Source organism: Triturus cristatus, chromosome 2_1 (assembly GCF_964204655.1).
Source record: "Triturus cristatus chromosome 2_1, aTriCri1.1, whole genome shotgun sequence".
Lineage (NCBI taxonomy): Eukaryota > Metazoa > Chordata > Amphibia > Caudata > Salamandridae > Triturus > Triturus cristatus.
The window spans coordinates 845953109-845967290 of record NC_140581.1 but is presented as its reverse complement, the minus strand read 5'-3'; the positions used below and the strand labels follow the sequence as shown (position 1 = coordinate 845967290).

The window sequence follows — 14182 nt, the reverse complement described above, 5'->3', positions numbered from 1 at the left end:
TCCTATAACAGGGATATGTTTCTTGTTATGTCGTTGTCTTACCTATATGGTGTTTTACGACAGACCTGCATTTCACAAAATTGTCCTTCCTCTGTGTCTTTTATTCTCTTCGCAGACTGTTGGCCTGGATTGTAGATGTTGTGTCATCTCCTCCATGCCACCCTTTACCTCAGAAACCAGTGGCTCATTTACTCGGAGGCCTGTCAAGGTGGCCAACAGTTACCACACGAGAGGTATGCGCTTTAGAAATTTAAAAAATGCCTAAAAGCACAAACTTTATCATATTGTTAGATTAACGCATCAAAATGAATCCATGTTTTGAGCTCTAGAAACAAGAGCTGTCAGTATGGAAATGTACACAAAGCTCCAGTTTTAGCTTCAACGACTGTAGACAAAAGCTTTCTTTAGATGGATGTTTGAATGCGTGCTGTATTGGTAGTCGTTTTAATTTTTTTATGTGGAACTGTTTTAAAAAAAAATCTATTTAATAAACTGTATTTATCATCTAATGGATCGGAATAAACTAATTATGACAGACTGAAAAGCACAGAATAGTGTCATTATCTAAAGGCGGCGTCAGTCTGACATGCCATTACCAGCCCAAAGTGAAATCTCTCAAAGATTTTCAATAATCACAGTCGGCCTGGTATTTTTTTTTTTTTTATCTTTCCCGTGTTAATTACTAGGAATGGTTTAAAGGTAATAAAGCTTGCCAAGTGACATAAAAAACAAGCTAAAGTTATAAAATTACTTAATAAACTATAATGTCTTAAAATCCGAACACTGCAGGCATTAGCAAAAGTCACATTATTCCAAAAAGCGCACTTGCTCGAAATTCTTGTTTTATGAACAATGACTGTCCGAGGGTATTACTTTACTTTAAGATTGTTTGAAAGCATGAAACAGAATTTTGTAAAACAAAGTTTGTTTTTAATTTCGTATTGCCTTGTAAAGTGGGCGCTTCCTAGCTTTGTTTTGTTAACAGTCTATCACAATTTGTGCAAAGCTGTCTAGCATGTATTGAAAAATTCACTTTTAAGATGCAGGTTATTTGTCATTGCTTTGCTTTGATATACATAATCGCCATTGCAGTCTAGCCTGGTCGTGCACACACCTGCCCCTCCCCCCCCCCCACTAATCTATTATTTATTTTGTTAATGCTATCACTTTCATTTGGATGGCACGCACTTTTTGGGGCAGCCAGACATGCATGAAGAGATTAATGTTTTTTCTTGATATCTTAAGTCAATGAAGACTCTCTACACAGCACACCTCCTGACATTTTATATTTTTGAACTTTTTGAGGAGTTGTTGCCTAGAAATTTGAAATGTCATAACAACTGCAGGTAGAAACATATATGTTGCAATTATCTAAGATTACAGAGGTTGAATTTAAGATGCTGTCTCTTCCATGAAGGATTTGAGCCACTCCAGACAGGTATTTCGCACCTCGACATTCATGTGTCCAGCCGCGGTCGGTAGTAGGAGTAACTGCAGGGCGTTGACGTGGGGAGGGGGAGGGGCAGGGTGGGGGTAGTAAACTATGGATTACGGAGGTTTACAGGTAAGTTAACATATAAATTAATAAAACGAATTTCGTTGCGTGCACTGCATCCCCAAATGCGATGCTGTGCACGCAACGAAATTTGTTTTATTAATTTATATGTTAACTTACCTGTAAACCTCCATAATCCATAGTTTACTACCCCCCACCCTGCCCCACCCCCTCCCCACGTCACCGCCCTGCAGTTACTCCTACTACCGACCGCGGCTGCATGTGTCATATATTAATTGGAACTAGCGGGACACCAGGTTACTTTAGCATGCAGAATTTCTCAGAAGTATGTCACTGATTGAGCTAAACCCCAGATTTGTTTCTAATTTTTTTATTTTATCTGGGTGTAGATATCTGGGGCAGAGTGAATGAGCTATCTACCCAAGCATACAAAGCAGAATTTTCAGCCAGAAATTGCAGTCTACAGTGAGACACCTTAAGGATGAGAGGCAGGGAACCCTTCTGTAGTCCAACAATATCCCTTTCTCCGATCTTCCCCACATAAAGGTGTCGCAGGCATGTGGTGCAGGGGCGGTGCTCTTATTTTGTTACCATACCATTTGCTGATTGACACTTATTTATTTATTTATAAAGTTTTATATAGCGCGAACAAGATCCCAAATGATATCAGAACACTTTACATTAGGAAGGAAAGTTAGGACAATAATGCAAAAAACAACAACAGGTAGGGATAAAAACACGAATGATCATAGATTACACGACAAATGCCACATGGAAGTTATATTAAAGAATTGTACAAGTGTAGCGAAGGAGGGGCATAGTATGTCGTAAAGAAGTGTAGTAGTAAATGATGGTACCATGGAAGTAGGAACAATGTCATCGGGCAGGAGAGCCTAGCCCACTTACTGAAGGAATTTATTCATCAGGAATCTTTTGACTTCCAGTTTGAACACCGTTGTTCAGGAGATTCTGCGTAGTTCCGGTGGTAGAGAGTTCCACATCTTTGGGGCAGCGCCAGAGAAGGCTCTGTGACAAGTTCACTTGGATGAATATCTCTCCTCCTTGGCCTTGGGACTTCCTGCCAGATTGATGTATGCCCATGTGCCTGAGTATTCCCACCTTCAGTGATTTTTTTACGTGACTTTTGGGATTTGCAGACATTTCACTGTGGGGCAAACAATGACAATCTCTGGACACCTGTGTTTGCCCCAAGTGACTGCTGGGCTTTTTTGGGGGGCTGGCCCTTCATGCCCCCGCTCTGGTCCCCACCCTGCTTATGGGCATTTTGTAACCTCCAACTGCAGCGCTGTTTTATTAGGTGCTATCAGTCTGCAAAAAAAGCTCATACCGTCTTTTGGCATGTCATGTGAGACTGATTGACACCGTCTGTTTTGGAGAAAGCCCTCCTTAGTTATTCTCTTACTTGAATCTTGGCATTACAATCTGGACTGATTGATTCTCCTTTATTTCAGTAATCCTGTCACTGTTGATTCTACAACCTATATCTTCAATTGCCATGTCCTATGGAATGACTTCCTGTACTTGAGTCAGTCCCTTACCAGTCAGTCTCTTCTTTGATGCTTGGGATGTTCATACCAGGCTGACAGGCTCCCCTGCATACGAGTAACGCCATGCTCTGTGATCATCTTACTTGGTTTTTGGCATTGCATGCTACATTTATTGATCCCTTCTGAAGTAAGCCTACACCAGTAATTCTTATACTTGCGACTTACGCTTTTACATCACATTGATCGAGTCTGCTGTTACTGAGTAAGCACACTGCTGGTGATGCTTGTGATTTGGTGCCAGATTGATTGCATAGTGAAAAAAGATCTTGCTTCATTGCTGAGCGATGGGAGTGCCCTTTCCCTGTGGAATTCACAGAGAGCACCAGGGTTCCTTCATGGAAGCTAGAACAGTTTCAGTTTAACAAAAAGTATTCTAGAAACTTTTGTTATGCTATTAAAATTTGTAAAGCGCACCTATACCCTGGGGTGTCTTGGCACTAACTGTACCGGAGCAAGAACTGAATGCCCTAATTATTAAAAAGCCATGTTTTGAGTTATTTCCTGAAGGACAGCAAGGAGGGGATGGCTCTGATATGAGGAGGAAGACTGTTCCAAAGTTTAGTTGTACCGGTGGCAAAACCTCTTCCACCACCGTCAGACTTCCTGAATCTGGGGTGGTGAGAGTTCTGGCGCCCAAGGAGCACAGGGGTCTGCTAGGAGTGTACCACTGGAAGATTTGTCACACAAACATCTAGCACCATTCCGGCCATGGCATTTTGTACTGTCTGAAGTCTGCTAATATGTTTGCAGTTGTGTAATTTAGATAGTATTAAAGTGGTGATAACTGTTTTTTGGTTTTTGCAGGAATATTGGGAGGAATTTTTGTTGATCATTTCGGGAGAGCAGGATGATCTATGATTGTGAATTTCATGTTGCTGTCTTGTGCAGCCATTTACACTTATGTAAATGTTTCCAGGGTGCTTCAAAGTGCCACACAAGTACAATTGGATTTTGAGAATTTATTATTTCTGTACAGGACAAAAATGTGTTTACCATGGAGAAATGCCTTCCCTCATATCCTCGCCCATTTTGGTGGGGATTCACTTTTTCCCCCATCATAAAAAAAACGAATGTACTCCAGCCCTTGATAGCAGCAGATCTGCAACTGTGTTCAGGCTGAGAAATGGCCTGCAAATGTTTTGTGAATACACACACATTTGTGAGTTTGTGTGTGTGTACCACCTTATGCTGTTTTTCACCTTTCCAACTGAAAATGATATAAATCAGCTTGTGAGAATATTGACTCTGATTTGAAATTATGTCAAAATGGATAATATCAAGTGTGAGAAAATAAAATGAATTGTTCAAACTCAAGTTTGGTAAATTTGCAAACAGAAATTATGCTGTTCCCATGAATAAATTCAACTTGTGTGCAGACAGCTTTGTCCTTCGGGCCTTATATCCTCAAATACACTTGGCACTGGTTGCAATATACTCACGTTTTCCTTTTAAGGAAGTGACTAGATACATAATGCATGTGTCAATACACAGACAAGCATGTAAGCTTCCTAGCCACCTCAGATAGGTATGAATTTGTGACAATTAATGGCTCCAGTGCATGCCCCCTGCAGATACGTACAGTGTCTTGGTGTGTCCGCTGATGCTTCGCCCGGTCGCTGGAGTTGCTGAAAGCCTTTTGACAGCCTGGTTGCTGACAGAGGTATGGTTTTTCTCCCGTGTGGCTTCTCAAATGTATCTTGAGGTTTTCAAGCCTGGAAAAGGCTTTCTTGCAGCCTTCAAACTGTGAAAAAAGTACAGATGTCAGGTTTCTACCAGTGTAGAAAATTAAACTTGTCATATCTCAATTTTTGCTTTCAAGCATCAAGTCTACAATCATAGACTAGATTGACAGACACGCTTGTTCAATATTGCAATATGTAAATTGCCATTTTAATAAACCCTTTGATATAAAAAATAACTTTCAAATACGCCTTTCTGTTAATGCTTTATATGTGCCACTGTTATACATGCATAGATGCTACGTGAGTTGTATTTCAACTGTGTCCCAGTTTTGAAGAACCTCTGCTACTAAAGAGAAGTACTAGTTAAAAACAATTTGTAGCAGAAAGCTTCATGGCTTCAGATTTATCTTTTCCAGAAATGGAGGGCTTGATATACTAATACCTGTCTACAACCCAGGGTGTGCGGTTTGCACACCACCTAGTTTGTGAACTAGTGTTCAATTTGCGACACAGCTTATGTACTAATAGGTCATACTGCAAATTGTAGATTCACAGGAGGTCGCAAAATGATCTGTCTAATGAATACTGTTTAGCAGGACACAATGTGCTACCCCGGTGATTGCCTGCCAATGGAGGGATGGAAGCCTGCAAGGGACAGAAGATCTCCGTCTCTGCTTTTGCGTTCACAAAACCAGCCTGTTTCAATGAGCGTCACAGGTATTTCTTGTGTGGGAAGAGATTGAGGGGAGAAGGCAGTGATCTCTGGGCGCTTAAAAGGGCTTTTGTATATTGTAAAAAGCCCTTTGGTGATCGCTGGGGTTGTGTTTTTGCAAATCTACCAAATTGCAACTACAAACGATGTTTACACAGGACTCTTGTTGGTGGAGATATTTTGAAAGAAAGTAAATGTGTTGAACTACCAAGAAATATTCCATGTAGTGGGTAATGTGTACTGCATCTTTGTTCATGTCTCTGAGTGACCACTTTCATACTGGTAAATCATTATTCTGCAGGGTACTATGCTGCATTTACAGGTGTAACCAAGTTACATGAGCATGTATAAGAAACAGGGAGGAGTCAAAGCTGTGACTGCGGATGTCTGTGTGTGAATGCATATGTGTGTGTCTGCATGTGAGCGTGTCTCTGTGCATGTGTGCGGATGTATGCCTGTGTGAATGGATGTGTGTGTGTGAACAAGTGTGTCTGCATGTGGAAGTGCCAGAAAAATATGGCAATTTCCTCTACAAAGTCACAATATTTTATAAAAATGGACACTCATGCTACTAAAATCATCTCTCTGGACACAGCACTCTTTTATTGTTAAAATAACATTTTGCAATGGCATATTTGGGAAAACAAAGCACACGTCAGAAACACTCGAAAATCAGATCCTGCCATAATAAACCTGTGTCCAAACCATCTTTTCTCTTTTGTGCCCGTCCCCAAAAACAGCACCAAGGGGATCACCAGAGCTTTGCACTGCGGCTCTCCGCCCTGCACCACCGTTCTCAACTATCGGGCAAAGTGCAGATAAATATCATGGGTGAGCCCACCATTTATGGGGTAAACAAGCACTTTACGAAGGACCGTTTCCAACCGCATTTATTTAAACAAGCAGTCAGCACACACACTGCGAGCCCAGAGCTCCACAAGACAACTCTTCCTGCAGCTTGACACAAACATTTCTCGAGTCAGAATACAGAGCTCAGAAAAATGAGGGTGCTGCCTGGAACCCATACGAAGGGCCTTAGACATTGAAATCCTGGTTAAAAAAACACTCACAGCAAAAAGGGAAACTGCAGCAAATGTCTCTTTATTAATTATTTAAATGAGAATGAATCTCGCCTCACAGTTTGCCCTGTCTCCCAATAATTGCAATAGCAAAAGCGCACGAATCCCGCTTTCTAACGTGAAACATTTCTCGGAAATCTTTTCTGTGAGGTGAGAATGGGCACTTTATCTGCCATGATGGCACTTTATCTGCCATCATGTCATTTCGCGCAGAAGATGCATTTCTCAACTGGGCTCCGTGGCATTTGCGACAAACGTAGAAAGAAGGTAGTGAGTGCCCACATTACCACAGTGCAGAGCAGGGCCAGGCTGCTGAACAATCACACTGGCCGCTTTATCGAATATTTTTAGCAGACTCTCGGTCGGATTTTACAAACTGGATGTACTATCGGGTAAATCAACAGTGTATTTAAAAGAACGAATGTAAGGGCAACATTCACGGTTCTTCATACCCCTGGAAGGGTCGTCGTTTCCATTGCCTCCAGAACGCTTAAATAGTAAAGTAGCCAAAAAAATCAGTTTATTCCACTCCTACCCTACGCCATCTTTTTATCTAAAAAAATGGAGGGATAAACAATAGCCGAGGCGTAATCACCGCCTCAACACGCGCCTGATTGCAGAGAGCAGTGGTTGAGCTGGCAAGATGGTGACCCCTGGCACAATCCGTTGCCTCCTCATTAGAGGCCTTTGTGTGAGATGCAGCACTGCCATGCAAATGAAAGGCTCATTAGCCACCATCAAAACATGATGTATTCCATATGGGTAGCCAAAAATTGAATAATCCCCTATTAAACTAATCAGCACGAGCACCCAGGCCTGTTGCAGAAATAAGCGCTAATAACGCCAAATACTTTCCCGACCAGGTACCTGTGACATCTGTCAACTCAGGAGGAGGGTAGGGATAGCGGACAACTTAAGGCAAGGGTTGTTGTTGCAGATAGATGGAGCTCTGTGCATGGTCCTGCGTGCAGATGCACTACAGGGGACCAAAGAAGGCCCAGGAGGGTGGCCATGCCATGCCTGCTATGTGCAGGGCCGGAGCTGGGAAATCTAAAGCAGCCCTGGCAATTTTGTCAGACAATCCCACTGTTGCAGATAGATGGAGCTCTGTTCATGGTCCTGCGTGCAGATGCACTATAGGGGACCAAAGAAGGCCCAGGAGGGTGGCCATGCCTTGCCTGCTATGTGCAGGGCCGGAGCTGGGAAATCTAAAGCAGCCCTGGCAATTTTGTCAGACAATCCCACCATGGGGTGTGCAAGTGTGAAGCACTGCTGCTTTTGTTACAGGGAGTCGATATCGCACCACCGCTGCAAAACTGGCCCCCAGTGACGAAACCAGCCCTCACCACTGTAAAACCAACCGCCACCCTTCCAGCCTTCCTGGGAAACCCCTGATGCCCGCTACGGCCAGTCCAGCCCTGGCTATGTGGTAACCATGAATTCTATATGTTACGAATCGAACAAGTGACTTTTTTTTATATCTTGTGATTCTTTAAAATGGGTGGATGGGAATTTTATTTCAGGTGCGTTTGTAATGTGGCTCGTTTTAACCAAAATACAAAAACACAAGCATTGGCTATGCCACATAGGTCTGACTTTAAAGGAATGGTGTATAACACTGTAAAGCATTACAAGTAAATAGTATGGGAATGGATATGTATTTGTGTAGATGCAGAGAACTGTAGAATAATATTGGTGTAGTTTAAAAAGTCAGGTGATAGGTGCACTGTCATGCCAGACATAAAAATCCATCTAAGTTAATGACTCTCCTTCTCCCATCCCTGCTGCTGCCAGAGAAAAACCCCACAAAGCGTCTAGCAATTTAAGACACAATTACAGCATTACAATTTCATGTGTGTGGCCCTGAAAGTTCAAGCTTGGCCAGCTGGATAAATAAAAGGTTCACAGCTGGTGGAGGCAAGTGCTTTTTTTGTGGAATCCCACCGTTGCTGCCCAATCGAAACATGTACTCCTGACTCCCAACATGTGGGCTGACTCAAAGCCCCTCTCTAGTGATGATCACATAATTGTCTGGGGACAGCTGCTCTTTAGAGCCACAGCATAAAGCAAAGAAAACCAATAAATACAACAATAGAGTAAAATTACTAAGCTCTGCCACTTTCAGCGAAGGAAGATGGGGAAACGGTATGGAAGTCTGGCCTCTCGTAGCCACCGACTTCCACTACTGGACACAATTCAACAGTAATACGGCCCCCCAAATATCAGAGCCTGTATTTGCCATAACGGCTGAGCAAGCTGCAGAGTATGAAGGGTCTGGGGTAAGAGAGGCCATAGAAGAACTGCCATAACTGCAGGAACTGTGGAGTGAGGCAAGGAGGACAGGACCATCTCGTTCAGGCTCCCTCCCTAGCGGACAGCCTCAGCTCCCTATGTGACATCACCTGTGATCCTCTACAGAAGCTTGGCAGGCCGCAAGCGGCTGCGGAAAGAGAGAACTGCAGAAGCCATATGTGAAGAAATCAAGCTGTTTTTCTTTTTGGTCACACAGCATTACATTTAAATTGTATTTATTCATTGTTTATCCCTTTGAAATACTTTATGTGGTACATTTATTGGCACTTTATAGGTGCCTTAGGTAACTGTTGAGCTAGTTATTTTGGCTTTTTTTAATAGCTCAGTATTCGTGCACATTCTCAAATACACATCTCAAAGTTTGTAAGCAGTACTCCCTTTACTCTGAAAGGGCAAGTTGCCTGATAAGAACATGTTTGTCCCTTTCAGGAGAGGGGGTACAAGATTCAGCTTCATTTCTAGAGATCAGTAAAAGGAGAGATCTTGCTACAAGAGATCTAGAGGGAGTTCAGTCTTTAAATTATATATGTTCTTCCTACTTCTAATCTTCCACAAATGAATTGCTTGCCACTAGCTGGAATGAAATCCAGAGAGTTAAGGCACTCCCTCAATGTCATACACTTGGTTGTATGTAAACGGTCTAATAGATGTTATGTGCTAAAGGAACGAAGAGGATCCCTTAGGATAAACTTTGTTAGCGTTGCCGATGGAGTCTACGAAATGTGGAGACGAAGCATCGGAATGTGTTTTGCAAACAAACAAATGGGAATTGGCTACCCTACAGTCTATCCAACTCACTCCATGTCACTACGGACACCGCTTTCATCACTCCATGTCACTACGGACACTGCTTCCAGTCCTGAACCTTTCCCATACATGCCATTGCATTCAGGTCTGTTAGTCTAATTAGTTTAATGGAATCAAGCCAAGGCTGCAACACTCAAAAGGCTTTCGGTTTCCACACTAGGACCCAAGAATGAAAACTGTGTCCGTAATGACATGCAGTGAGGTGGTCCCTCAAGGGAGGGGCTACTCAACATTTCATCTCTCAGAAATGGATGAAATGGGTATTGCCAACTTGGTTCATAAGAAAATCTATCAATCAAGTATCAAGAAAAATGCAGTTAATGTAAACAATAAAAAGAGTAAATATTAGGACTATGGCTGTGATTATTAAGATTATAAATATAAGCGTTATTAGGAGTGTGACTGTGATTATAATGCTGCTTGTTAGGTTATGCTATTTTAATTTATATCGTGCACGAATCACCCCGGGAGGGGGTATCTCAGCGCAGCACAAATCACAGGTAAGTAAAAAAATCTACTAGGTTGACAACAGCTAAGTCTTAAGGAGTTTTCTAAATTTAGAATGATCAATACACTTTCAAATGTAAAGCGGTTACTTATTCCAGTATAGAGGGGCTAGGTAAGAAAAACACCTTCCCCCTGAACGGGACCTTTTAATCTATGGAACAGTGAGCTTTGTCACTAGACCTTAAAGGTCTGAGTGGTTGGGAACACTTAAGCTTCGAAGATAGGTAGCTTGGAACTTTCCAGATCAAAGAATTATGTGACAAACAGCCAATTTTAAAAATAATTATTTTGAGGACTGGCAACCAGTGAAGTGAGCGTAGAAGAGGAAGAGAAGCAGGTCTGGATGGGCGGTCGCATAATGAGACGTGCTGCAGTGTTCTGGATAACTTGCAGCTTAGATTGAAAAAAGTCTCATTTGTGGAGGCCAGTAAGGCATTGCAGTAGTCCAAGCAACTGATAACCAATGCTTGGACCAGAGTTTCATCACCGAAAGTGGGAGGAGGGGAAACGTTCTCCAAAGTACATGCATCATATAAAAACAAGTGCCTGTTGTAGTCAGGACCTGTTCTTTCATTGTGAGGGATTGGTCCAGACTGACGTCCAAGTTCTTGATTACTAGTTTAGGTATTGGAGCTGGGCCAAGTTCAGAGGGCCACCAGTCGTGGGCCCAAAGATGTTGGGCCTTGCCAAACAGAACAATCTTGGTTTTACCAGCATTCAGCTGGAGACAATTATTCATCATCTAGGCGGCAATAACTTTCATTCCGGCTGAGAAGCGTTCTTTTGCTTCATCCAGGTAGTTATCAAAGGAAATTAGTACCTGCGTATCATCAGCATAAGATATAGGTTCAAAACCAAAAGCTTTGACAGTCTTGGCCAGGGTGGCAACATAAATGTTGACCAATGTGAGGCTAAGACAAGAGCCCTGAGGCACCCTCTTGTTCAGCCTCATGGTATGTGATTTATAGGAACCCAGAGTAATAGTCTGAGTTCCGTTAGCTAACAAATCGCCAAACCATTTTAATGTTGTGCCATGGATTCCAATCTCCTGCAGCCTTTGAAGCAGTCTAGAACGTGATACAGTATCAAATGCTGCAGACATATCCAACAGCTCAAGGAATGATGGAATATTATCATCAAGTGAGCATCTGATGTGGTCAGTGACCGCTACTAAAGCGGTCTCAGTACTGCGCATAGGTTTGAACCCAGAGTGAGACGGGTCCAGAAACGTTTTGATCTCTAGGTAGTCCATGAGTTGTTTATTTATTTGTCCATCCACCACCTTGCCTAATTGAGGAAGCAGAGAAAATGGTCGATAGTTGGAAAGATTGATGGATGCCATAGTGGGCTAATTTTGGATTTGTATGACCTGAGCTGCTTTCCAAGCCGAGGCAATTTTCCCAGTGTTGTGATGGATAAATAAAAAAAGGAGCATATAGTTGGGACAAGCTGATTGGACAGGGCAGCCGGGATCCTAGGAGGACAAATATCTAAAGGAGATACAGATTTAGCTGATGCAATCATCTTCTGAATAGATTCCAGCAGAAGTAAAATAAACTTGCTTAAACTAGATACACAGTTGGAAGAAAGAAAGTTGGAATTAGACTCCTATCAGAACTGATCAACTCCGCAAAGAAAATTTTGGTAAATAATTTTGATTTTGTCTTCAAAGTGATCGGCATTTTTTTATTTTTCTTCTTCTTCTTCTTCTTCTTCTTCTTCTTCTTCTTCTTATTATTATTATTATTATTATTATTATTATTATTATTATTATTATTATTATTATTATTAATAATAATAATTTGTATTATTGTTATCATAATTATTACTACTACTACTACTACTATTATTTGATGTTGTTATTACGATAAGTTTTAATAATAACAATAATACCAGTATTACAAATAATCATCATTGACTCTGGTGTGTGAGTTGCAGGATGAAACGTGCCTTACTGTTGCCTTGAAGGTAATTATTAGAATTGTGGTGAAAAGTAGTGAATAGTGGTGCTGATAATGATGAACAGATAAGGGCATTTATGGAATTGTTTGCTTAAAATTTGACCCACAGGACCCAAGTATGCAGCATTACAGACCACCTGCCCTTAAAGGGGCACAGTCTTTTCAGTTTTTGGAGTAGTACTTAGAGCACTGTGTTGTTTTCAGTGTTGCTTGTTTTGGCTGGTTTAGCTTTCATCTATCCATTCTTTCCGGGTTTTTTTTCCAAGAGGGAGATGTGCTACAGCATTAATGCTCTCCGATGAAATATTCACTGGATCATCAGAGAACATTCTTCTGTACAATGTTTTTTTTTTTTTGGGGGGGGGTGTCTACTTTAGTCTTTTAATGGCAGCCTGGCCCTCGGCTGTTAATGCACGGATCTGCAATATAACAGAGGTTGTCGACGATTTACTCTTGTTAGCTGGTATTTATAAAGGTCAGCATTCCATGATTAAAACAGCTACAAAACTCAAGGAGAAATGAAATTACTGGCAAATCAGGGAAAAGTCAATTAGGGGAGGGAGCAAGAAGAAAACATGCCTCAGAAGGAAAACAAATATTTTCTGTTCATTGCATTTAATTGTGGAATCAATGAAAGTGGAATGTCAATCAAGAAGGTTACCAGAGACTTTCATAGACAAGTGTCGATCAAACTGCGGAAGCCTACAACAAACTTAGGGGCATATTTACAATGCTCACGCAGCACTTTTATGCCGCCGGAACGTCACATTTGTGATGCTCTGGAGGCAGAGTGTGCCAGACGGTATTTACAAGGCCATGCAAAGCCACCCTGCGTGGCTTTTCATAGAATTGTAAATATGGAGTAAGATAATATAAGGGGTGTTCCTTGGGTGTTTCTGTGGGTGTTCCCACTCAACACCCATGTTTTTTTACACTGCCCCAGATTCCCAACATAGCGTAAATCTGGGGCAGCGCCAAAACGAATCTCTTCCCAAAGCAGGCGTACTGAGGAGAAATGTTTACATCTCTTCTCGTCTTGTTTTTTCCTCTTTCCATGTGTGCTGCATTCTGTAGCACTCATAGAATGAGGAAAAATTCTCCTTTGATTGTTTTGTGTACGAAGGTTGAAAACAATCATGCCAACAACACAGACATCCTTACACCATGGTGCAAGGGTGCCTGAGTTGGTGCTCGGCTGCAGTTTGTGCACTGGTGCTGGCAGAAAGGACGGGAATGCACAATATCTTGTAGATGCAGTGCATTCCTGTCCTTTCCTTTTGACGTAGGCAAGCCCTATGCCAAAATATTGTAAATATGCCCTAGCTGCACATTTACACCAGCGGAGTGTCACTTTTGTGATGCTCTGGAGGCGCAGTGTGTCTGCTCATATTTACAAGGCTACGCAAAGTTCCCTTACCGCTCCGATACTGCCTTTGTGACGCATGGCCTGCAAGAGGTGGCAAAATCAGTACAAAGATCCCAGGGGGCATCGGAGCTCTACAAACTGTTGTTTTCTTCCTATTTAAAAAAATATATATTAATAGTGAGTTACAGTTTATTATTCGCTGGTAGTGTAATAAAAAATGGAGCCCAAGGAGAGCTGGAATGTACCTTTAATGGCAGCATAGGTAAGTAAAACATGATTTTAATTGTATGTTCTGTGCATGCTTGTGGGTGAGAGTATGTGAGAGATAGGTTGTGTATGTGTGATAATGCTTGTCTGTTTATATGTGTAAGCATGTGTGTGTGACTAAAACTGTGAGATTCAGTGACAGGTAGTGATTGAGAGTCAGTGAGATTGATTGCCAGTAAGTGAGTATGAGTGAGACAGATTGAGTGAGAATTAGTCAGTTAGAGACGGAGTGACTGCAAGTGAGAAAATGAATGAGTAAAAATTAGTGTGAGGAAGTGTATGGGAGTGTGAGTGAAAAGGGTTGGGTTGGATTGAAAATAAGTCAGTGAGTGAGCATAATGGAGTGAGAATGAGTGAGTCAAAGTGAGTGAGAATTAGTGAGTGAGAGTAAAAGTGAGTGTGAG

The 14182-nt window shown here is 41.8% G+C and overlaps 1 protein-coding gene across 2 annotated transcripts in view; it reads right to left on the bottom strand.

The window, feature by feature from the left end:
• GLIS3 (GLIS family zinc finger 3) overlaps nucleotides 1–14182 on the bottom strand; it is a 773572-nt gene that overhangs the window by 206202 nt on the left and 553188 nt on the right. For both annotated transcript variants that reach the window (XM_085632942.1, XM_085632943.1), the window contains one exon: nucleotides 4664–4825. In XM_085632942.1, coding sequence (XP_085489068.1) covers nucleotides 4664–4825 — 162 coding nt within the window. The remainder of the gene's footprint in view (nucleotides 1–4663; nucleotides 4826–14182) is intronic.